Source organism: Oncorhynchus mykiss, chromosome 19 (assembly GCF_057628025.1).
Source record: "Oncorhynchus mykiss isolate SJ-2025 chromosome 19, ASM5762802v1, whole genome shotgun sequence".
Lineage (NCBI taxonomy): Eukaryota > Metazoa > Chordata > Actinopteri > Salmoniformes > Salmonidae > Oncorhynchus > Oncorhynchus mykiss.
The window spans coordinates 22952501-22976325 of NC_143040.1; the positions used below are offsets into that span (position 1 = coordinate 22952501).

The 23825-nt window shown below is 46.6% G+C and overlaps 1 protein-coding gene across 19 annotated transcripts in view; it reads left to right on the forward strand.

Moving 5' to 3' along the window:
• The window catches only part of LOC110498654 (teneurin-3), a 439962-nt gene that overhangs the window by 270869 nt on the left and 145268 nt on the right, over nt 1-23825 (forward strand). For all 19 annotated transcript variants that reach the window (XM_090210457.1, XM_090210459.1, XM_090210460.1 and 16 more), the window contains one exon: nt 16566-16797. In XM_090210457.1, the coding sequence (XP_090066583.1) occupies nt 16566-16797 (232 nt within the window). The remainder of the gene's footprint in view (nt 1-16565; nt 16798-23825) is intronic.

The window sequence follows — 23825 nt, forward strand, 5'->3', positions numbered from 1 at the left end:
ACCTTTGCTTAGACCAACCTCTCTGTCGCCCGGCACAATGCACTCTATTGACTCGCTTCTTCTTCCCCCTCAACCCCACTTCACCTCTTTTCAGAGAAGGCAGAAAAGAAAGAAGGAAAGATAATGTGATTATCCTTTTTGTCTGGGTTTGACCTCCTCTGACCGTATTGTCGATGACGCGCTGAAGGACTCAGTGGAGATCCACCAGTCCACGCTAACGCCTCCTGCAACAGACCGGTACAGGCCCTGACCTTCTCTTCCTCTCTCTCTCTCTTTTTCTCTCTCTCTTTCTCTCTCTCTCTCTCTCTCTCTCTCTCTCTCTCTTTCACTGTTGATCGCCATTGTCAGATGTCTCTCTCCCTGTCTCTCCCCCTTCCCTCTCTTTCTCCCTATTTCCCCTTCACTGTTGATGGCTATTGTCAGGTGCAGTAGGCATGAAAGTAGCAATTTTACAGCCCAGGATTTCCAATAACATTTACCAGAGGCCCCCAGAACTAACACACGCGTGGCTGACTGGCTCTGCACCGTACCACAGAAGACGCTACAGCCTGTCTTGTCTCTCTTTCCTATTCCCTCTCTTTCTGTCCATCTCGGTCCCAGTCTCTCTCTCCTTGTCCGAGGTCTGTCGCTCTTTCCTTCTCTTTCTCCATTTCTCTTTTTCTCTCTCTTTATCTGCCTCGCTCTCTCTCCGTCTTGTGTTAGGAGTGTCAGTCACTCGGAAGACAGGCGAAATAGATTCCATCCCCTCTTGTCTCTCTCCTCTTGTCTCGGTACGGGGTGTGTAAGGGCAAGGGTGTCTGCTTCAGTGCCTTCTGTAAAGTCAAAAGCCGATAGTAATGAAAAACACGTTGCGGTGTCTGCCTGCCTGGCTGGCTGCCTGTCTGTCTGTCTGCCTGCCTGGCTTCCCCAAGTCAAAGGACCCCTCCATGTGAAATGGCACACAGAGTAGAAGGTCAAACATTGACTGTGCAGGCTCAGAATGTAACCCATGTCACCAAAATAGATGCCTTAGTCACACAATACCTGAGGAGAGGTGTGTGGTGTGTGGTGTGTGGTGTGTGTGTGTGTGTGTGTGTGTGTGTGCATGAATATTCACGATAAGGTTTCTTACATTCATTATAGCTCAGTGTTACAACCTTTCCATGGTTGTTCTGTTTATACACGGCAGCCGCTGTGATTCATGTGTTTGTGGGAGTTTTCAGTGTCAGTAGCTTCAAGTGGAGATCTGTGCATGTTTCCTTGGAAACATTTTCCAGTCATAACCCTGTTGTTTGGGCCTGGCAGAGCGGCAAAGGAACATCTATTTTCTATGTAACAGTCATGGACGCCTCCACACACTCACTCACACACACACACACACACACACACCTCTCCCCCGTCCCTGCACAGTGTGAATGTAAATCCAAATAGAGGGTCAAACAGTGCTGTGCCCAACAACAGTACACTGCATACCGGGCTCCACTTCAGTGGGTCCTCGGCCTGTGATGTTAGCTCTCCGTGCTGGACGCCGGTGTGAACTGTGATATGCGCGCTTCCGCTAAATCTCTATCCTCGCTGTGGCATGCGCCCGTTCAGCGCTCATGAGAAATGAGATTGTCTGACCGTGTTTTTTTTTTTTTTTAGGACGTCTCAGCATGCTAGCAGATACCCATAGACTTCCGGTCATTGCGCTAATGCTAGTTAGCATTGGCTGGCAAAGCTATCTCTAACGTCCGTCATACTGGACACCGAGACATAAAAATGGTATCAACAAGTTGATCTGACTGGGGAAGTAGATCATCAGGAAGTATGCCTTTAGTCTACCAGACGTAACCATGGGCGAAAGCAATTTGCTTGTATGAACCAGGAATATTGCTGTTTGTTCGTTTGGGCATAGTGATGTTGACAGTGAATATCATTGAAGGGAATCCCATTTCATGGTCTGTGTCTTCGTAGCTGAGGTTATTTGGAATCCCGCTCTCGTGACTTAGAAGCTCAAATGTCACCCTTGGACCTCGATGATGTCCTCTCGGTCTAATGGTTGAGACCCAAACCCCACCGGTCACGCCTACTTCCTCTCTGTCAGTGGGTAAACCAGGCTATTACACGGCGATCGAGTCGTACACTGTATAAATGTTACATGAATGCACAACGCAATTACCACAGAACAAGATATTCCATTTTCCCAGTGACACTGCACTTAATCATTCCGCCATACATTTGACTGGAAGGTACAACCTCACACTTAAAAGCCTCAACTCTCCCTTCCAACATGTTATGTCCGGGAAATTCGTCATTTAAGAAAGATGACTCTCCTTCACCTGCCCCCCTTTAAAGCAATTACACAGTTTCTCTTTCCCCTCCATCTCTCCATCCCTCCAGTAGATAGATCAGTCACCCAGGCAGAATGAATGATTCAATATGACTCCCAAAATGGCACCCTATGCAGCGCACTACTTTCTGACTAGGGCCCGTAGGGCTCCGGTCAACAGTAGTGCACTACATAGGGAATAGGGTGTGTCACTTGTGACGCCGCCTCAGTCTTCCTCGTCTGAACATCCGAGCTAGCCGTTTAGTACCCGCTCATGTCTCACGTCTCCCTTCCACCGTTTGAGAAGTGACATTTCTTCGGCCGCAAGTGTTTCTTCTCCTTCTTCTTCTCCTCCTGCTTCTCTTCTCTCCCTCTACGGTGGTCCACAAGGTTTGACGCTCCATTGATCCCACTCTAATGATTTCCCCTCTGAGTTGGTCAATATTTAAGCAGCACTTTGTACCCAGAGTAAAATCATAGACACCTGGGCTGATAAATGTCATAACCCCGTTGATATTTATCTTTCATAAATAGCAGCGCGGTGCGACCGGGGCGGCGTGTTTGAAGAGCTGGAGGGCTGGAGACGGAGTCAGATATGAGATATGACCAGGTGATTCCTTTCATCTGGTCAGGGTGGAATGACAGCAGGGGAGAGTACAGGGATTGTTTTTTTTCACCTTTTATTTAACCAGGTAGGCCAGTTGAGAACAAGTTCTCATTAACAACTGCGACCTGGCCAAGATAAAGCAAAGCAGTTTGACACATACAACAACACAGAGTTACACATGGAGTAAAACAAACATACAGTCAATAACACAAGAGAAAAATATACAGTGTGTGCAAATGTAGTAAGATAAGGGAGGTAAGGTAATAAATAGGCCGTGGTGGAGAAATAATTACAATTTAGCATTAACACTGGAGTGGGGAGATAAAGGCTTTGTCCAGTGGGAGAGTCCTATGGGGCCATGAGTTTTGTTCTGGTCTGGAAAGCCTCCTGGCTCTATACCATACTACTGGTAGATGGATAGTTTGATATGGTATGGGATTGGTAAGCCTTTGATTCTTGTAACTGGTCCAAATCTCGCCTAACTAATGTAACCTAGTTTCACCTAGTCAAGTCCTGATATCCACCTGCCTCTGGGAATGTGTGTGGGGAATGTGTGTGTGTGTGTTGCCTGTGAGGGTACAGAAGGACACACAAGCTGTGTGGAAATTGAATGGAACGACACCAGATTGACCTTGACAGGCCTTCTCTTGGAGAAATGACGAGCAAACACTCCCTCTTACCGACACACCGACACACACCTGTCATCCTCCGTCCTACACAAAGCCTGCCTCTGCTCTCTACAAAATAAGCGTTGTTCTCCATTTGGTGTGGGTCGGTGGGCAGAGAGGACGACTCGTCTTGTCGACGCCCAACAAAGAGCTCTCCGCCTGGGTGACAGTCGCTAAAGGTTAGACCTGTTGTCTGGAGGAGATGGAAGTGAAATTGGCTTCACGCACCACAACGCAGGCCCAAGGCCCCGCTCACGCCTGCTTCTGGTTACAGCCAACCACATTCTGCTGTGTGGTCCGTCTCCAACCCCTTGCGTTCCTCCTCTCTTGTCTCCTTTCTCTCCATTCTTTCTCTCTGTTGCTTTCTTATACGCTCACCTTCTTACACGCTCAAAAACTCTCTCTCCCTTTCACATGCTCACTCAAAACCTCTCCATCGGTCTCTCCATCCCTCCCTCTCATCGCCTTCGTCGCCACCCAACCCCACAGCCGGCGCCTTGGCGCGGACAACAAAGCTCGCAGCAATGCATGATGGGATTGGGATGACAGTGTGAAAGCTTTCCAAGAGGAGCTGTGGACAGGACCCAATGATGGGATCACTCAGGTCTGGTCTGGCCAGGGCAATCTGGTCTGTGTTTAAAGTTGATCTCCCTCCCTCCCTCTTTCTCTATCTCTCTCTCCATCCATCCATCTGTTCAGCTAGCCAACCAGCCACCTAAACAATGACCAGATTTCTTGTCCCTGACCGCTCTAGAATCCTCCGTTCAGACTGATTGTTCTCACTTAGATTTAGTTGGCTGAATATTACAATAACACTGTTTCTGAAGAACAACATTCATTCAGAAAAAGATAGACATAGAAAGTCATACTGTGTATAATCCTGACTCCGAGATAACAGACTGTAAGTGATGTTCTTCAGAGTCTGGACCAGTGAAGTGATGTTCTTCAGAGTCTGGACCAGTGAAGTGATGTTCTTCAGAGTCTGATGTTCTTCAAGGTCTGGACCAGTGAAGTGATGTTCTTCAGAGTCTGGACCAGTGGAGTGATGTTCTTCAGAGTCTGGACCAGTGAATTGGTGTTCTTCAGAGTCTGGACCAGTGAAGTGATGTTCTTCAGGGTCTGGACCAGTGAAGTGATGTTCTTCAGAGTCTGGACCAGTTAAGTACCATTGGACAAACTGACACATCTACCAAATGACACATGTCTTGGAACGTCAGGATGGATTGAAAAGTCTATTGAAAGAAAAGAAAGGGAACCAGTTATATCTATTCTCCATCAATCGATGCACTTTCATGGTGATGTCGTTATTTGTTTGCATGTCACGTCCTTATTGAAGATATCAGAAGAGACATGGTGCAGGTCCATCTCACTAGTAGGTCTCTCTGGCTGATGGTCCGTCAGATATACAGTTGAAGTCGGAAGTTTACATACACCTTAGCCAAATACATTTAAACTCAGTTTTTCACAATTCCTTGACATTTAATCCTAGTAAACATTCCCTGTCTTAGGTCAGTTAGGATCACCACTTTATTTTAAGAATGTGAAATGTCAGAATAATAGTAGAGAGAATGATTTATTTCAGCTTTTATTTATTTCATCACATTCCCAGTGGGTCAGAAGTTTACATACACTCAATTAGTATTTGGTAGCATTGCCTTTAAATTGCTTAACTTGGGTCAAACGTTTTGGGTAGCCTTCCACAAGTATCCCACAATAAGTTGGGTGAATTTTGGCCCATTCCTCCAGACAGAGCTGGTGTAACCAAGTCAGGTTTGTAGGCCTCCTTGCTCACACACGCCTTTTCAGTTCTGCCATTTTCGATGGGATTGAGGTCAGGGCTTTGTGATGGCCACTCCAATACCTTGACTTTGTTGTCCTTAAACCATTTTGCCACAACTTTGGAAGTATGCTTGTCTATTTGGAAGACCATTTGCAACCAAGCTTTAACTTCCTGACGGATGTATTGAGATGTTGCTGCAATATATCCACATAATTTTCCTTCGTCACGATGCCATCTATTTTGTGAAGTGCACCAGTCCCTCCTGCAGCAAAGCACCCCCACAACATGATAATGCCACCCCCGTGCTTCATGGTTAGGATGGTGTTCTTCGGCTTGCAAGCCTCCCCCTTTTTCCTCCAAACATAACGATGGTCATTATGGTCAAACAGTTCTATTTATGTTTCATCAGACCAGAGGACATTTCTCCAAAAAGTACGATCTTTGTCCCTATGTGCAGTTGCAAACCAAGTGTCTGGCTATTTTATGGCGGTTTTGAAGCAGTGGCTTCTTCCTTGCTGAGTGGCCTTTCAGGTTATGTCAGTATAGGACTCGTTTTACTGTGGATATAGATACTTTTGTACCTGTTTCCTCCAGCATCTTCACAGGGTCCTTTGCTGTTGTTCTGGGATTGATTTGCACTTTTCGCACCAAAGTACGTTCACCTCTAGGAGACAGACCGCTTCCTGAGCGAGACCGCTTCCTATGACGGCTGTGTGGTCCCATGGTGCTTATACTTGCGTGCTATTGTTTGTACAGATTAACGTGGTACCTTCAGGCGTTTAGAAATTGCCAAGGATGAACCAGACTTGTGGAGGTCTACAATTTTTTCTCTTAGGTCTTGGCTGATTTCTTTTGATTTTTCCCAAGCAAAGAGGCACTGCGTTTGAAGGTAGGCCTTGAATACATCCACAGGTTCACCTCCAATTGATGTCAATTAGCCTATCAGAAGCTTCTAAAGCCATGACATCATATTCTGGAATTTTCCAAGCTGTTTAAAGGCACAGTCAACTTAGTGTATGCAAACTTCTGACTTACTGGAATTGTGATGCAGTGAAATAATCTGTCTGAAAACAATTGTTGGAAAAATTACTTGTGTCAAGCACAAAGTAGATGTCCTAACCGACTTGCCAAAACTATAGTTTGTTAACAAGAAATTTGTGGAGTGGTTGAAAAACGAGTTTTAATGACTCCAACCTAAGTGTATGTAAACTTCCGACTTCAACTGTATATCTCCCCCTCTCACTCTTCCTCGCTGCTTTCAATTCCACCCCATCTCAATGCCCTCTCTTTCTCACTCTCTCTCTCGTTCTCTATGTATCTCTCACTCTCTCTCTTTAATCTTACTGTTGATAAAGAGAGAGGTAGAAGTATCACAAGGTGAAACATGACAGCTTGCTGGCGTTGTTGACAAACAACCTTTCCAGAAAATGCTCGTCAAACCCTCAGAATGACGGCCCGTCGCTTTCAACGACTCGCCGCCTGTTTGAAATGTCAGTTTATCATCTCGAATCGACGTCAGGCGCCGCACGCTTGACGTTCGCCAGGGATATTGGGTAAAGGATCGAGGAGGGAGATGCCAGTTATCATAAAGGCAGAAGTGAAAGCACACACACACAGACTGACTGACATCTCTGAACTCCCGATCTGATTTCTTCATTTAAAGAAGTGATGTTTTTATAAACGCCACCTGAGAGTGCCTTGAGTGAGTTGTAAACAATTTGGCACCAAACTCATTTTGGCGCCTGGCTTTTCCAGCTTCTCATTGTGGAAGAACTGTTTAATATGCCTGATGCTTGACAGCGACACTGACAGGATTTAAACCTGAATAGACTTCAGCTGACAGCTCTGTGTGTGTGTGTGTGTGTGTGTGTGTGTGTGTGTGTGTGTGTGTGTGTGTGTGTGTGTGTGTGTGTGTGTGTGTGTGTGTGTGTGTGTGTGTGTGTGTGTGTTTTCCTTTACATCCGTCAATCAGTCAGTGATAAATCGACACAACGCCAGCGGCAGACCCATAATGCTGTCTGTTTCAGATGAGGATGACTTCGGAGGGTTTGGTGTGGTGGTGATTGGAATGGGACAGTGTTTATCAGACAGACAGAGGACATATGGTAGCTGTTGTTACAGAGAGGGGGAACGCGTGTAAACACTGCGCTGCTCTTACGGGATTTTTGTTTTGGTTCAGCGGTGCGGAGACTGATGTCTTCCATATGACACACTGAGGGACTGCGATCCCACTCTATCTCATGATACTCTGTCGTGTGTGTGTGTGTGTGACCTAGGATTTATTTCCCTTTCCCTCCATTTCTTCAAACTAAATCTACCAGCATTGAGTGAGTGGTGTTTTAAATGTTACTACTGTTTTCAAAGGCAGTTATATTTCCTGTATCTGTCCGTCACAGTAACAGCCAAATAAAGTGGAGGTGAAGGGAATTGTAGTCTTCTACCCTTCAAAGTGGGTCTTTAACCATTTCTACTCCTCTTACTCACCTTTAGTTCATCCTTAACCCTTCCCCTCCCACTGGCACACGAGGGGGGGGGGGGGGGGGGGTCTCCTGATCCTCATCTCTCTGTCTCTCTCTCTGTCTGTCTGTCTGTCTGTCTCTCTCTGTCCTCAATTTCTCTCTCTCTCTCTCCTCCCTTTCAATTCAATTCAAATGGTTTTATTGGCATGGGAAACATATGTTTCTCTCTTTCTCTAACTCTCCCTCCCCTCTTTCTTTCTTTTTTCTCTCTCTCTCTCTCCCTCCCTCCTTTCTCGCTCTCTCTCATTTCAAAAGGTCACTGTATCTTCCCACAGCCATCAACCTCACCATTAAACACTGACATGGCCCTGAAGAAAAGAGTATAACAAAACAAGGTGGTTTAGATTATGAAAGCAGATAAGCAACTCAATCTCCCCTAGCCTTCATAAACCCCTCTGGTCCAGCCGGGCGAAGGATGTCATCACACACACACACACACACACAGAGAGAGACGCAGCAATGGCTATCACTCTCACCATTAGGAGATGAACAGACCTGGGCTGTAATTTAGCTCCTGCCAACAAATCCTAATCAGATAGGCTTCTCAAAGTGTAGACACTAACCTAACAGCAGGGCATGTGTGTGACAGGGTGGAGACCCCCTGATGAACGACAGGCAGCAGTCCATCAGTCAGGGTTGGGTTTCAAAGGCAAGCCTCTCGTAAAGCCTGCATCTGTCTCCTCACATCTCATCCATCACACACACACACACACACACACACACACACACACTGTTCCACTCACTCCCCCCCCAGCCCGAGTCACGAGTCAGCTTACACCTTGGCCCCTCTCCTGGCCCTTCCCTTCCCACCCCCATCCTTCACTCTTCATGGGCCCTCTCTCAACTTCCCTCTGCCCCTCTCAAGCCACCAGGCTTGGGCATCCACTGTGAAGGTTGAGGGGGTGGAGGCATGGATCTCTGGATCCTGTCTGGCCTGCCTTGCTGGGGGGGTTAGACAGTTTAGTCTACAGGGGTCAGTCAGAGTACTGGGTGTCTAGTAAAGGTCATCTAGCCAGGTTAACTGGGCTACGCTTGGTGCCATGTGTCATGTTAATGGTCTGTGTTTAAGAGCCAGTGAAAGGCAAGTGGATGGGAAGCCCTGTAGTGAGACGGATGCTCTCGGCTTCACTGGGGAACTGAACTCATGTCAAAAACATATGGCGCTGAAATGGATACATATTCAGCTTCGTATAATGTGTGCTGTCGAGCGGTGTGAAGGAGCAGCTTTGTTTGTCTGTGTGTGTGTGGTGGGACGGTGGGGACGGGACGGGGGACAGGGGGTGGTGTGTATGTGTTCCCCTGTGTGTCTACTTATTGGCTTTCCTCCATTTCTTTGACTGTCTTTTAATATTGCCTTCCCAATTTACCTGCTTTTGTTTACATGCATTGTTATTCCAATGTATAAAAACATTTATGGCCAGACAGACACGCACTCACGCACGCACACACACACACACACACACACACACACAGTCCTAGCGGAGAACAGCAGAGCTTGCCAAGTCAGCGCTGAGCGCTCGGAGGTGGGATCACCATGTTGGCTCTGTGTCTCGTCTCACGTCTTATGGAGGAATGGTTAAATAATGCAAAGCTTCAATTAGGGCTCTTTGGGGGTCTTAACCAGCGCCGTTCCATTTAGACCCCCCTAATTCCACTGCAGTTAAACCCAGAGCTTGTAGCATTTCAGCCCCTTGGAGACCGGACAGAGGAGAGAGGGAGAGAAGGAAGGAGAGACGAGAAAAGAAGAGAGGGAAGAGATGAGGCGGAAGGCGAGAGGAGGGAGGGAAGAGAGAGGAGACAAAAGGGAAGGGAGGAGGAGAGGGAGGGAAGAGAGGAGACAAAAGGGAAGGGAGGAGGAGAGGGAGGGAAGAGAGAGGAGACAAAAGGGAAGGGAGGAGGAGAGGGAAGAGATGAGGTGGAAGGCGAGAGGCAGGAGGGAAGAGAGAGGAGACAAAAGGGAAGGGAGGAGGAGAGGGAAGAGATGAGGTGGAAGGGGAGAGAGGAGCGAGTGAAGAGAGGGGAGATAGAAGGGAAGGGATGAGGAGAGGGAGGGATTTTTCTTCTTTTGTGCTGATTGCTTTCATTCAGTTCCAGGTCAGGGCTCAGGTTGTCGGAGGAAAATGGAAATCTAAACATTTCATGGCCGACATGTCGCTGTGACCCCGGGCTCATCTCTCTCTCTGTCTCCCTCTGTCTCTCTCTCTCACTCTTTCTCTCCCTCCCCGTCTCTCTCTCTCTCCTCTTCTTCCAGCTATACTCCTCCATCTCCCTTTCCTTGCTCTGTTAGTGAGATACTGTTATTCCCTCGTCATTTCTCTAAAGCAGTAGATGAATCGTTTTTTCCCCCACTGCTTCCATTGTAGTCTCACAATGTAGGTCCGTCACGTGGACCCCAGGAAGCTCAGTTCAGTGACTGAGACTCAAAGTTGTTTGATCAAAAGGTCGTCCCTATACCATACCAGTCAGTCTTCCAGGATAGACCGGCATAATGCGTCTTCCTGATGTACGGTCTGGGTATAGACTGATATCACATGGCGTAGCGTCCACCATGCGTTTTCATTCCTTTTCTTTTGTCCTCAGTGTCTTTAGCTCCATTTGATATGGTGATTCCCCCTCTCTCTTTGTGTGTTTTGGGAGAGAGAGGCGTGTCCGGGGCCAGATGTGAAGCCAGCCATCCCGTCAGCCCACGGACGATCAAGCAACCTCACACTCTCCCAGCCTCCTCCTCACCTGGGGGAGAGTCCTCCAGGGCCTCCCCCGTCTCTCCCCACTTCGTTTTATCCTCCCCTCACCTCTCTCTCTCTCTCTCTCTCTCTCATTGCCGCTGCCTCTTCCCTCCTTCATTTCTCCTCGTTTCCTTCACCCCCCCCTCTCTCTCTTTCCTCCACATCATTCTCTCTCACCTCTTTTGTAGGTTGCCCCAAACTGACCTCAGACCAGTGTCTATAGGCATTGTTGTCATCCTACGCCACATGATGCCTGGTAGTCCATAGAGAAACAGTGTGAGGCCAGCTACTGTGTCAACATGCCACCAGGGCCCAGGTGACATGCCACCGCTCCCCCACCGACAGGCATCACGGGTGGGCTACAAACACTCAGCTTGGTGGGGTGGCTAGAGGGCTGGTTGGAGGGATGGCGGGAGAGGGGGGTGTTTTCCGCACATGTCATGGACAATTACTGTCAACTGTCACTGCTGATGTCCCCTCAAACATGGTGATGTGTGTGTGTGCACATCAACGTGAATGGAAAAGGGGACAATAGCACAGAGCATCTCCGTCTCACCAACCACAGTCACATCACCCGGTGCACTGCACCATCACGTTCCCTCGCGATAAGCCGTATCTGCCTCTCATTACCCCTGTGTATCATAGAACCTACTCACTCAATCAAATCACATGAAATGTTATTTGTCAAATGCGCCAAAAACAACTAGACTTTAATGTGAAATGCTTTGCTTACGAGCCCTTCCCAACGATGCAGAGTTAAAAAAATAAATAATTGTTACACAAGAGAATACACAAGAATGGAGCTATATACAGGGAGTACCAGTACCAGATCACTGTGGAGCTAGATGCAGGGAGTACCAGTACCAGATCACTGTGGAGCTAGATACAGGGAGTACCAGTACCAGATCACTGTGGAGCTATATACAGGGAGATCACTGTGGAGCTATATACAGGGAGTACCAGTACCAGATCACTGTGGAGCTATATACAGGGAGTACCAGTACCAGATCATTGTGGAGCTATATACAGGGAGTACCAGTACCAGATCACTGTGGAGCTATATACAGGGAGTACCAGTACCAGATCATTGTGGAGCTATATACAGGGAGTACCAGTACCAGATCACTGTGGAGCTATATACAGTGAGTACCAGATCAATGTGGAGCTATATACAGTTAGTACCAGATCAATGTTGAGATATATACAGGGAGGACCAGTACCAGATCACTGTGGAGCTATATACAGGGAGTACCAGTACCAGATCATTGTGGAGCTATATACAGGGAGTACCAGTACCAGATCACTGTGGAGCTATATACAGTGAGTACCAGATCAATGTGGAGCTATATACAGTTAGTACCAGATCAATGTTGAGATATATACAGGGAGGACCAGTACCAGATCACTGTGGAGCTATATACAGGGAGTACCAGTGCCAGAGTGACTAGGTATCAGGATAGATAATAATAAGGTATTAGAGGTAGATATGTACATGGAGGCAGGGTAAAGTGACTAGGCATCAGGATAGATAATAATAAGATATTAGAGGTAGATATGTACATGGAGGCAGGGTAAAGTGACTAGGCATCAGGATAGATAATAATAAGGTATTAGAGGTAGATATGTACATGGAGGCAGGGTAAAGTGACTAGGTGTCAGGATAGATAATAATAAGGTATTAGAGGTAGATATGTACATGGAGGCAGGGTCAAGTGACTAGACATCAGGATAGATAATAATAAGATATTAGAGGTAGATATGTACATGGAGGCAGGGTAAAGTGACTAGGTATCAGGATAGATAATAATAAGGTATTAGAGGTAGATATGTACATGGAGGCAGGGTAAAGTGACTAGGCATCAGGATAGTTAATAATAAGGTATTAGAGGTAGATATGTACATGGAGGCAGGGTAAAGTGACTAGGCATCAGGATAGATAATAATAAGGTATTAGAGGTAGATATGTACATGGAGGCAGGGTAAAGTGACTAGGCATCAGGATAGATAATAATAAGGTATTAGAGGTAGATATGTACATGGAGGCAGGGTAAAGTGACTAGGCATCAGGATAGATAATAATAAGGTATTAGAGGTAGATATGTACATGGAGGCAGGGTAAAGTGACTAGGCATCAGGATAGATAATAATAAGGTATTAGAGGTAGATATGTACATGGAGGCAGGGTAAAGTGACTAGGCATCAGGATAGATAATAATAACAACAACACATGAAGGTGAAAATATAATCTGATGTTTTTTTTTGGTTTTAAATAGCCATGCCGCCATCTGAAGGAAAGGAGAGAACAGAGGACGCTGTCAGTGGTTTGAAGAATCTAGCTCCCCAGGGAGGGAGGATAGCTTGGGGGGTGTTTGGGAGGATAGCGGGGGCTCGTATTACAAGTGGTTTGTATGTAATCCGGGGTAAAGGGGATTTGGGTCTGGAGCTAAAGCTCAGTGCTCATTCCTTAGAGCGAGATACAGAGGGACCGAGACAGAGAGAGGGAGACCGAGACAGAGAGAGAGTCCAAGAGAGAGACAGAGACCGAGAGAGAGACCTAGATAGAGAGACTGAGAGCGAGACCGAGACAGAGAGGTACCGAGAGAGAGAGAGAGAGACCGAGAGCGAGACCAAGAGAGAGACCGAGACAGAGAGAGAGACCGAGACTGAGAGAGACCGAGAGAGAGAGAGAGACCGAGAGAGAGACAAAGAGAGAGACAGAGAGAGAGACAGAGAGAGAGACAGAGAGAGAGACGGAGAGAGAGAGACCGAGACAGATGGAGAGAGACCGAGAGAGAGAGACCGAGACAGAGAGAGAAGACGAAGACAGAGACAGAGAGAGAGAGACCGAGAGAGAGAGACCGAGACAGAGAGACTGAGACAGAGAGAGAGACCGAGACAGAGTGAGACCGAGACAGAGAGAGGCCAAGACAGAGAGAGACCGAGAGAGAGAGAGGCCGAGGCAGAGAGAGAGACCAAGAGAGAGACCGAGACAGAGAGAGAGACTGAGACAGAGAGAGAGAGAGAGACCGAGAGAGAGACAGAGAGAGAGAGACAGAGAGAGAGACGGAGACAGAGAGAGAGACCGAGACAGAGAGAGAGACGGAGACAGAGAGAGATACCAAGAGAGAGTCTGAGAGAGAGACCGAGACAGAGAGGGTGAGAGACCGAGAGAGAAAGAGACCGAGACAGACCGAGAGAGAGACCGAGAGAGAGACCGAGACAGAGAGATAGTCCAAGAGAGAGACAGAGACAGAGAGAGGCCAAGACAGAGAGAGGCCAAGACAGAGAGAGGCCGAGAGAGAGAGAGACCGAGGCAGAGAGAGAGACCAAGAGAGAGACCGAGACAGAGAGAGAGACCGAGACAGAGAGAGAGACCAAGAGAGAGACCGAGAGACAGACCGAGAGAGAGAGAGACCGAGACAGAGAGAGAGACCGAGAAAGAGACAGAGAGAGAGACCGAGACAGAGAGAGAGACCGAGACAGATAGAGAGATCGAGACAGAGAGAGAGACCAAGAGAGAGACCGAGAGAGAGACCGAGACAGAGAGAGAGAGACCGAGAGAGAGACCGAGACAGAGAGAGAGACAGAGAGAGAGCGAGACAGACCGAGACAGAGAGAGAGACCGAGAGAGAGACCGAGAGAGAGACGGAGAGACCGAGATGGAGAGACCGAGACAGAGAGACCGAGACAGAGAGAGAGACAGAGAGAGAGACAGAGAGTGAGACAGAGAGAGAGAGAGACCGAGACAGAGCGACTGAGACCAAGAGAGAGACTGAGAGAGACAGAGAGAGACAGAGAGAGAGACCGAGACAGAGAGAGAGTCCAAGAGAGAGACAGAGACCTAGAGAGAGACCTAGATAGAGAGACCGAGAGCGAGACAGAGAGAGACTGAGACAGAGAGAGAGACCAAGAGAGAGACCGAGATAGAGAGAGAAACCGAGACAGAGAGAGAAACCGAGACAGAGAGAGAGACAGAAAGAGAGAGAGAGACCGAGACAGATGGAGAGAGACCGAGACAGAGAGAGAGAGACAGAGAGAGAGAGAGAGAGAGAGAGACCGAGAGAGAGAGAGACCGAGAGAGAGAGAGACCGAGACAGAGAGACACCGAGAGAGAGACAGAGAGAGAGACAGAGAGAGGCCGAGAGAGAGAGCGAGAGAGTGAGACAGAGAGAGAGAGAGACCGAGACAGAGAGAGGCCAAGACAGAGAGAGACAGAAAGACTTGAGACCAAGAGACTGAGAGAGAGAGAGAGAGAGAGAGAGAGAGAGAGACCGAAAGAGAGAGAGACAGAGAGAGAGAGAGACAGAGAGAGAGACTGAGACAGGGAGAGAGACTGAGACAGAGACCGAGAGAGAGAGAGAGACTGAGACCGAGAGAGACCGAAAGAGAGAGAGACTGAGACAGAGAGAGAGAGAGAGACTGAGACCGAGAGAGAGAGAGACTGAGACCGAGAGAGAGAGAGACTGAGACTGAGAGAGAGCGAGAGAGAGAGCGAGAGAGAGAGAGAGAGAAACAGAGAAAGACTGAGACCGAGAGAGAGAGGCAGTGTGCCAATCCTCTCCTGGGTAATCTACCAGATGCAGAGGCACTTGGGAAGCCAACACCCCGGAATTAAAACACTATCTCTGCTCTTTTCCTTACTCTCTCTGTGTGTGTGTGTGTGTGTGTGTGTGTGTGTGTGTGTGTGTGTGTGTGTGTGTGTGTGTGTGTGTGTGTGTGTGTGTGTGTGTGTGTGTGTGTGTGTGTGTGTGTGTGTGTGCGTGTGTGTGCGTGTGTGCGTGTTTGTGCCATGAAATATCTGTGTGGGAGTTTGAATAAGTTGGTTGTTTATGAGTGTGTTGCGAGTGGTGTGTGTGTGTGACAGCAATGTGTGTTAGGAGGTAATTGCTGTAGCTTTGTAAAAGAGCCTCCAGAGCACTGCAGAGCGCAGTAGACTGCAGGGCTGTGAAGGTCATTAGTTCTAGCAGCCTCGTAATCAGATATGAAACGTTCAGTTAAGAACCATAATGAAACGTCTGCTGTTGAGCTCTCACTGATGGTCTCCGCGGCGAGCTAGGAGAATATCTGGAATCTCCCCTCCTCCTCTTCTCCTCCCCTCTTCTTCCTCTTTTCCTCCCGCTGTCATTTAAACGCCGTTCTAGGAGAAGAAGATTGCTGAAATATCCTCTCCTCCCGCCACCTCCTCCTTGTTTGCGCTCTGCTCATTCCACTAGCCTTCTCAGACTGTAACCCAGAGGGCAGATTAGAGACGTTCACTGTGACCTGTTGTTCTCTGACTGGTTGTGTAATTTGTCTTCCCGAGTTTTCTTCCTCTCGTGTATAACCACCTGTAATCATCATCTCTGAGACATTGTTGGTATTAGGCAGGTAGCCTAGTGGTTAGAGCGTTGGGCCAGTAACCAAAAGGTTGCTGGATCGAATCCCCGAGCTGACAAGGTAAAAATCTGTCGTTCTGCCCCTGAACAAGGCAGTTAACCCACTGTTCCCAGGTCATTGTAAATAAGAATTTGTTCTTAACTGACTTGCCTAATTAAATAAAGGTTAAATTTAAGAAATATAGAACGGCCATCTTTCAGGCTCTGAGGTAAACAGAGCAGGACTGAGGGAGGAGAAGGAGGGTGTGTGCGTGCTTGTGGGTGTGTGGCAGGAGTGTTCATCATTGTTGTAATAGCAGCCAGATGTTGTGTTGTAATGATGCCTGCACTCATCCAAATAGGTTTACTTAAGTGTGATGATTAATTACCCAGGATGCTAGCATATGGGAGAGAGAGGGAGACTCCAGAGGCACAATGAGCATCAGTACATTTTACTGAACACAACATTCTGTTGTTGAATGTTTCTTTTGTGGGGCTGTCATCTTTTTGTCATCTTCCTTTTCTCAAACCTGTAACTAACTGTGTTAGAGGTATTTTCATTTATCCATCAAACCCCAAATCACTTAACCTTCCCCATCTCTTATGTCCTCTCCGATACAGAGCAACCGCCCAATCACCATCAGCAGGGCCAGTCCACGCTGCCGCCAGCCCCGCCTCCCCACAAGCAGCAGCCGTCGGTCACCGCGCTCAACCACAACTCCCTGAGCAGCCGTAACCGTAACCCCAGCCCGGCCCCACCGGCCGCCCTCCCCGCCGAGCTGCAAACCACACCCGAGTCCGTGCCGCTGCAGGACAGCTGGGTCCTGGGCAGCAATGTGCCACTGGAGAGCAGGTAAGAAAAATACATGGCAACTGTATTAAACGTGAATTAAGCAAACCTGGCAACCTATATCTCAAATCTGGGAACAGATTGCTCTACATCAAGACATTATGGGTTATAACATAACATTAGCATACCTGGAAAACAGAACCGCTGGTAGGCAACTAGATTCAGCTGCGGGACGATTTTTGTCAGAACCAGGTCGGGGAATCCGGAACATAATTATAATCATTTGTACATTTCAACTAAAATAGATTGTATTTTAAAATATCCATCATTCCATACCTTGATTACATCGAGACATGATCACATATCTCTTTTTATTTGTGAGAATACCTGGCAACCCAATCCGCCAATCTGGCAAGGTAGTCAACCTTGGGAACCATGCCTTAGCTAAACTGGCAAAATGAAACTAGTTAAAGTGGACAAACTAGCATCTGTCCGTAACACTCGTCTGTAACATTCAGCCAACTTGGCAACCCTTACCTCAGCCATCCCAGTAACTATACCCATTTGTGACTTTGCAAATCAAACCAGAGCCAATCTGGCAACCCACACATTTACAATGCTGATGTAGCAACACACTGAAACACACCAAGCAATCCAAAATCAGAGAGTACAATGAGGGTATTTCTTTAGTGTAACCCTTCACCACTAGTCTTCCTCAGAACGAGGATCTTACAGAGAGCACACACTAACACACACACACACACACACACACACACACACACACTGCCCGGTCACAAAGGCTTTCCTCCCACGTGTTATTGTACAGCTTTTGGACTTGTCAATCAATGACTAGGGACACAGAGGGGCGTTTAAACACACACACACACACACACACATTGATTTGTGCCTCTGCTGTATTATTAGTAGACTGCAGTCTGGCTCAGGTGTTATAGTGTTAATGGGTCTCTTCCTCCACCTCCTCTCTTGTTATCTCTTCCTCTACCTCTCTGTTTTAAACAGTTACCTGCACTCTTCATTCACGCTTTCATTGTTACACAATACAACAAATCTCCCTCCTGTCTCTGTGTGTGTCTATGTGTTGCTGTGTGTGTGCACTTGCGCTGCATGTTTGTTTATGTGCCCGTGTGTGTGTGTGTGTGTGTGTGTGTGTGTTTCTGTGCTCGTGTGTGTAGTTGCAAGAGTGAATGTGTGTGCGTTTGAAGAAGTTACAGGGCGCTTCTCTTTTGTGAGCGCTCTCACTTACTCCGACCTCAGATCCAACAGTCAATTTGTGCCTCGCTCTTTTTTTGTCCAGAATGTTTCCCACCTTTCTTCTCCAGAAAAAAAATGAACAAATGAAAGAAAGAAAAAGAGGAGAAGAATAAAAAAAACTGACATGGCTATGTAATATTACCAGGCATAAATAGAGGGATGGCTATGTAACATTACCAGGCATAAATAGAGGGATGGCTATGTAATATTACCAGGCATAAATAGAGGGATGGCTATGTAATATTACCAGGCATAAATAGAGGGATGGCTATGTAATATTACCAGGCATAAATAGAGGGATGGCTATGTAACATTACCAGGCATAAATAGAGGGATGGCTATGTAATATTACCAGGCATAAATAGAGGGATGGCTATGTAATATTACCAGGCATAAATAGAGGGATGGCTATGTAATATTACCAGGCATAAATAGAGGGATGGCTATGTAATATTACCAGGCATAAATAGAGGGATGGCTATGTAATATTACCAGGCATAAATAGAGGGATGGCTATGTAATATTACCAGGCATAAATAGAGGGATGGCTATGTAATATTACCAGGCATAAATAGAGGGATGGCTATGTAATATTACCAGGCATAAATAGAGGGATGGCTATGTAACATTACCAGGCATAAATAGAGGGATGGCTATGTAATATTACCAGGCATAAATAGAGGGATGGCTATGTAATATTACCAGGCATAAATAGAGGGATGGCTATGTAACATTACCAGGCATAAATAGAGGGATGGAGGGATGGAGGAATAGAGGGACAGGACAGTGTAGCTGTAGGGTTAAGCAGGGCCGGGGGCCTCTGGGTGATATGTGTGTGAAAAGCCCTGGCTGTACAGTTTTATATTTTATGACCAGAGAAGTGCCAGGACAAACAGTGTGTAAAGGGACCCTTGAACAACACACCTGGCTCTCCTAAGGGAGGCCCTGTTTCACTCACTCACTCACTCACTCACTCACTCACTCACTCACACACACTCTCACACACTCTCACACTCACTCACACTCACTCACACTCACTCACACACACACACACACACACACACACACACACACACACACACACACACACACACACACACACACACACACTCTCTGTCTCTCTGACCTTTATGGTTCATCTGTCTCCAACACCAGAACCAACCATAACCCCAGACCTCATCTGCAACAGGCGTGTTGGGCAGCAGGAGATCGGGGGGGACTAGCTAGGGTCATGTCCCTCACCATCCATTTCCTCTTCCTATATGTCTCTCTCTCTCTCTCTCTCTCTCTCTCTCTCTCTCTCTCTCTCTCAATTCAATTCAATTCAATTCAAGGGCTTTATTGGCATGGGAAACATGTGTTAACATTGCCAAAGCAAGTGAGGTAGACAACATACAAAGTGAAAATATAAAGTGAAAAACAACAAAAATTAACAGTAAACATTACACATACAGAGGTTTCAAAACAGTAAAGACATTACAAATGTCATATTATATATATATATATACAGTGTTTTAACAATGTACAAATGGTTAAAGGACACAAGATAAAATAAATAAGCATAAATATGGGTTGTATTTACAATGGTGTGTGTTCTTCACTGGTTGCCCTTTTCTCGTGGCAACAGGTCACAAATCTTGCTGCTGTGATGGCACACTGTGGAATTTCACCCAGTAGATATGGGAGTTTTTCAAATTTGGATTTGTTTTCGAATTCTTTGTGGATCTGTGTAATCTGAGGGAAATATGTCTCTCTAATATGGTCATACATTGGGCAGGAGGTTAGGAAGTGCAGCTCAGTTTCCACCTCATTTTGTGGGCAGTGAGCACATAGCCTGTCTTCTCTTGAGAGCCATGTCTGCCTACGGCGGCCTTTCTCAATAGCAAGGCTATGCTCACTGAGTCTGTACATAGTCAAAGCTTTCCTTAGTTTTGGGTCAGTCACAGTGGTCAGGTATTCTGCCGCTGTGTACTCTCTGTTTAGGGCCAAATAGCATTCTAGTTTGCTCTGTTTTTTTGTTAATTCTTTCCAATGTGTCAAGTAATTATCTTTTTGTTTTCTCATGATTTGGTTGGGTCTAATTGTGCTGTTGTCCTGGGGCTCTGTAGGGTGTGTTTGTGTTTGTGAACAGAGCCCCAGGACCAGCTTGCTTAGGGGACTCTTCTCCAGGTTCATCTCTCTGTAGGTGATGGCTTTGTTATGGAAGGTTTGTGAATCACTTCCTTTTAGGTGGTTGTAGAATTTAACGGCTCTTTTCTGGATTTTGATAATTAGTGGGTATCGGCCTAATTCTGCTCTGCATGCATTATTTGGTGTTCTACGTTGTACACGGAGGATATTTTTGCAGAATTCTGCGTGCAGAGTCTCAATTTGGTGTTTGTCCCATTTTGTGAAGTCTTGGTTGGTGAGCGGACCCCAGACCTCACAACCATAAAGGGCAATGGGCTCTATGACTGATTCAAGTATTTTTAGCCAAATCCTAATTGGTATGTTGAAATTTATGTTTCTTTTGATGGCATAGAATGCCCTTCTTGCCTTGTCTCTCAGATCGTTCACAGCTTTGTGGAAGTTACCTGTGGCGCTGATGTTTAGGCCAAGGTATGTATAGTTTTTTGTGTGCTCTAGGGCAACAGTGTCTAGATTGAATTTGTATTTGTGGTCCTGGTGACTGGACCTTTTTTGGAACACCATTATTTTGGTCTTACTGAGATTTACTGTCAGGGCCCAGGTCTGACAGAATCTGTGCATAAGATCTAGGTGCTGCTGTAGGCCCTCCTTGGTTGGTGACAGAAGCACCAGATCATCGGCAAACAGCAGACATTTGACTTCGGATTCTAGCAGGGGGAGGCCGGGTGCTGCAGACTTTTCTAGTGCCCGCGCCAATTCGTTGATATATATGTTGAAGAGGGTGGGGCTTAAACTGCATCCCTGTCTAACCCCACGACCCTGTGTGAAGAAACGTGTGTGTTTTTTGCCAATTTTAACCGCACACTTGTTGTTTGTGTACATGGATTTTATAATGTCGTATGTTTTACCCCCAACACCACTTTCCATCAGTTTGTATAGCAGACCCTCATGCCAGATTGAGTCGAAGGCTTTTTTGAAATCAACAAAGCATGAGAAGACTTTGCCTTTGTTTTGGTTTGTTTGGTTGTCAATTAGGGTGTGCAGGGTGAATACATGGTCTGTTGTACGGTAATTTGGTAAAAAGCCAATTTGACATTTGCTCAGTACATTGTTTTCATTGAGGAAATGTACGAGTCTGCTGTTAATAATAATGCAGAGGATTTTCCCAAGGTTACTGTTGACACATATTCCACGGTAGTTATTGGGGTCAAATTTGTCTCCACTTTTGTGGATTGGGGTGATCAGTCCTTGGTTCCAAATATTGGGGAAGATGCCAGAGCTAAGTATGATGTTAAAGAGTTTTAGTATAGCCAATTGGAATTTGTTGTCTGTATATTTGATCATTTCATTGAGGATACCATCAACACCACAGGCCTTTTTGGGTTGGAGGGTTTTTATTTTGTCCTGTAACTCATTCAATGTAATTGGATAATCCAGTGGGTTCTGGTAGTCTTTAATAGATGATTCTAAGATCTGTATTTGATCATGTATATGTTTTTGCTCTTTATTCTTTGTTATAGAGCCAAAAAGATTGGAGAAGTGGTTTACCCATACATCTCCATTTTGGATAGATAATTCTTCTTGTTGTTGTTTGTTTAGTGTTTTCCAATTTTCCCAGAAGTGGTTAGAGTCTATGGATTCTTCAATTGCATTGAGCTGATTTCTGACATGCTGTTCCTTCTTTTTCCGTAGTGTATTTCTGTATTGTTTTAGTGATTCACCATAGTGAAGGCGTAGACTCAGGTTTTCCGGGTCTCTATGTTTTTGGTTGGACAGGTTTCTCAATTTCTTTCTTAGATTTTTGCATTCTTCATCAAACCATTTGTCATTATTGTTAATTTTCTTCGGTTTTCTATTTGAGATTTTTAGATTTGATAGGGAAGCTGAGAGGTCAAATATACTGTTAAGATTTTCTACTGCCAAGTTTACACCTTCACTATTACAGCGGAACGTTTTACCCAGGAAATTGTCTAAAAGGGATTGAATTTGTTGTTGCCTAATTGTTTTTTGGTAGGTTTCCAAACTGCATTCCTTCCATCTATAGCATTTCTTAATGTTACTCAGTTCCTTTGGCTTTGATGCCTCATGATTGATTATTGCTCTGTTTAAGTAGACTGTGATTTTGCTGTGGTCTGATAGGGGTGTCAGTGGGCTGACTGTGAACGCTCTGAGAGACTCTGGGTTGAGGTCGGTGATAAAGTAGTCTACAGTACTACTGCCAAGAGATGAGCTATAGGTGTACCTACCATAGGAGTCCCCTCGAAGCCTACCGTTGACTATGTACATACCCAGCGTGCGACAGAGCTGCAGGAGTTGTGACCCGTTTTTGTTGGTTATGTTGTCATAGTTGTGCCTAGGGGGGCATATGTGGGAGGGAATGCTGTCACCTCCAGGCAGGTGTTTGTCCCCCTGTGTGCTTAGGGTGTCAGGTTCTTGTCCGGTTCTGGCATTTAGGTCGCCACAGACTAGTACATGTCCCTGGGCCTGGAAATGATTGATTTCCCCCTCCAGGATGGAGAAGCTGTCTTCATTAAAATATGGGGATTCTAGTGGGGGGATATAGGTAGCACACAGGAGGACATTTTTCTCTGTTAGGATAATTTCCTTTTGAATTTCTAGCCAAATGTAAAATGTTCCTGTTTTGATTAATTTAATGGAGTGAGTTAGGTCTGCTCTATACCAAATTAGCATACCCCCTGAGTCCCTTCCCTGTTTCACACCTGGTAGTTTGGTGGATGGGACTACCAGCTCTCTGTAACCTAGAGGGCAACCAGTGGGTCCGTCTCCTCTATACCAGGTTTCTTGCAGGATGACAATGTCTGTATTACCGATTTCTTTGGTGAAGTCCGGGTTTCTGCTCTTTAGGCCAAAGGCAGATGACCTCAGGCCTTGGATATTCCATGATAATATAGTGAAGGCTTTTTGTTCCATAGAGTGTCCAATGTTGTTGGTCGTGGTTTGGCCTCAGGCCAGTAAGTGTGAGCAGAGCCTGCTGAGCATCTGGTACATGCCATTGGCTTCGGCGAGTGTGAGAGTGGGGGTTGGGACTGTTTGCCCGCTCACTACCTGGGCGTATGTGTGGCTTCCATGTTGAGGCCCTCTTTGCGGGGGTGGGGTGCATGGGGTGGGCAGGAGTGGCATAGGTCTGACCTGGGTGGGCCTAAATGGGGTGTGGGCATGGTTGACGTGGGGGGGTGTTGATTGGTTGGGGTGGGGGTGTGGATGTGTCTGGGTGTACTGTGGTCTGGATGTAATTCCTCTTGGCGTGGGTCCTCTATGTGTAGGTCCAGGGGGGGGTCCTGCAGATCTGGGAGGGTGTCTCGCTGGTCTGGGTGGGGTGTCTATTGATCTGTTGCTCCTGTGTGAAGTGTTGGGGATACGTTTGAGAGCGATGTCCTTTAGAGTTCGGGCAAAGGTGGGCACTGCTGCCTTGTAGAGGTGGACCTGGTCATAGAGGCTGTTCAAGTCCAGGGTGGAGTGGTGGGCCAGGAAAACGTTTGGTTTTGAGGCACAGTCACGGGAAATACTTGCATTTACCCGCTGTATTGTGGCAGGGTGGAAGTCTTTTCGTGGTAGCAGGGTGGAGATAACCACTTGTGCGTTGGGGAAAGTAGAAGAAGCCTTTTCAATCACTCTCTTCAGTGCTGTGGCCACTCTTTCCTGCAGTGCTCTCAGGTCGTTTGTGCCTGTGT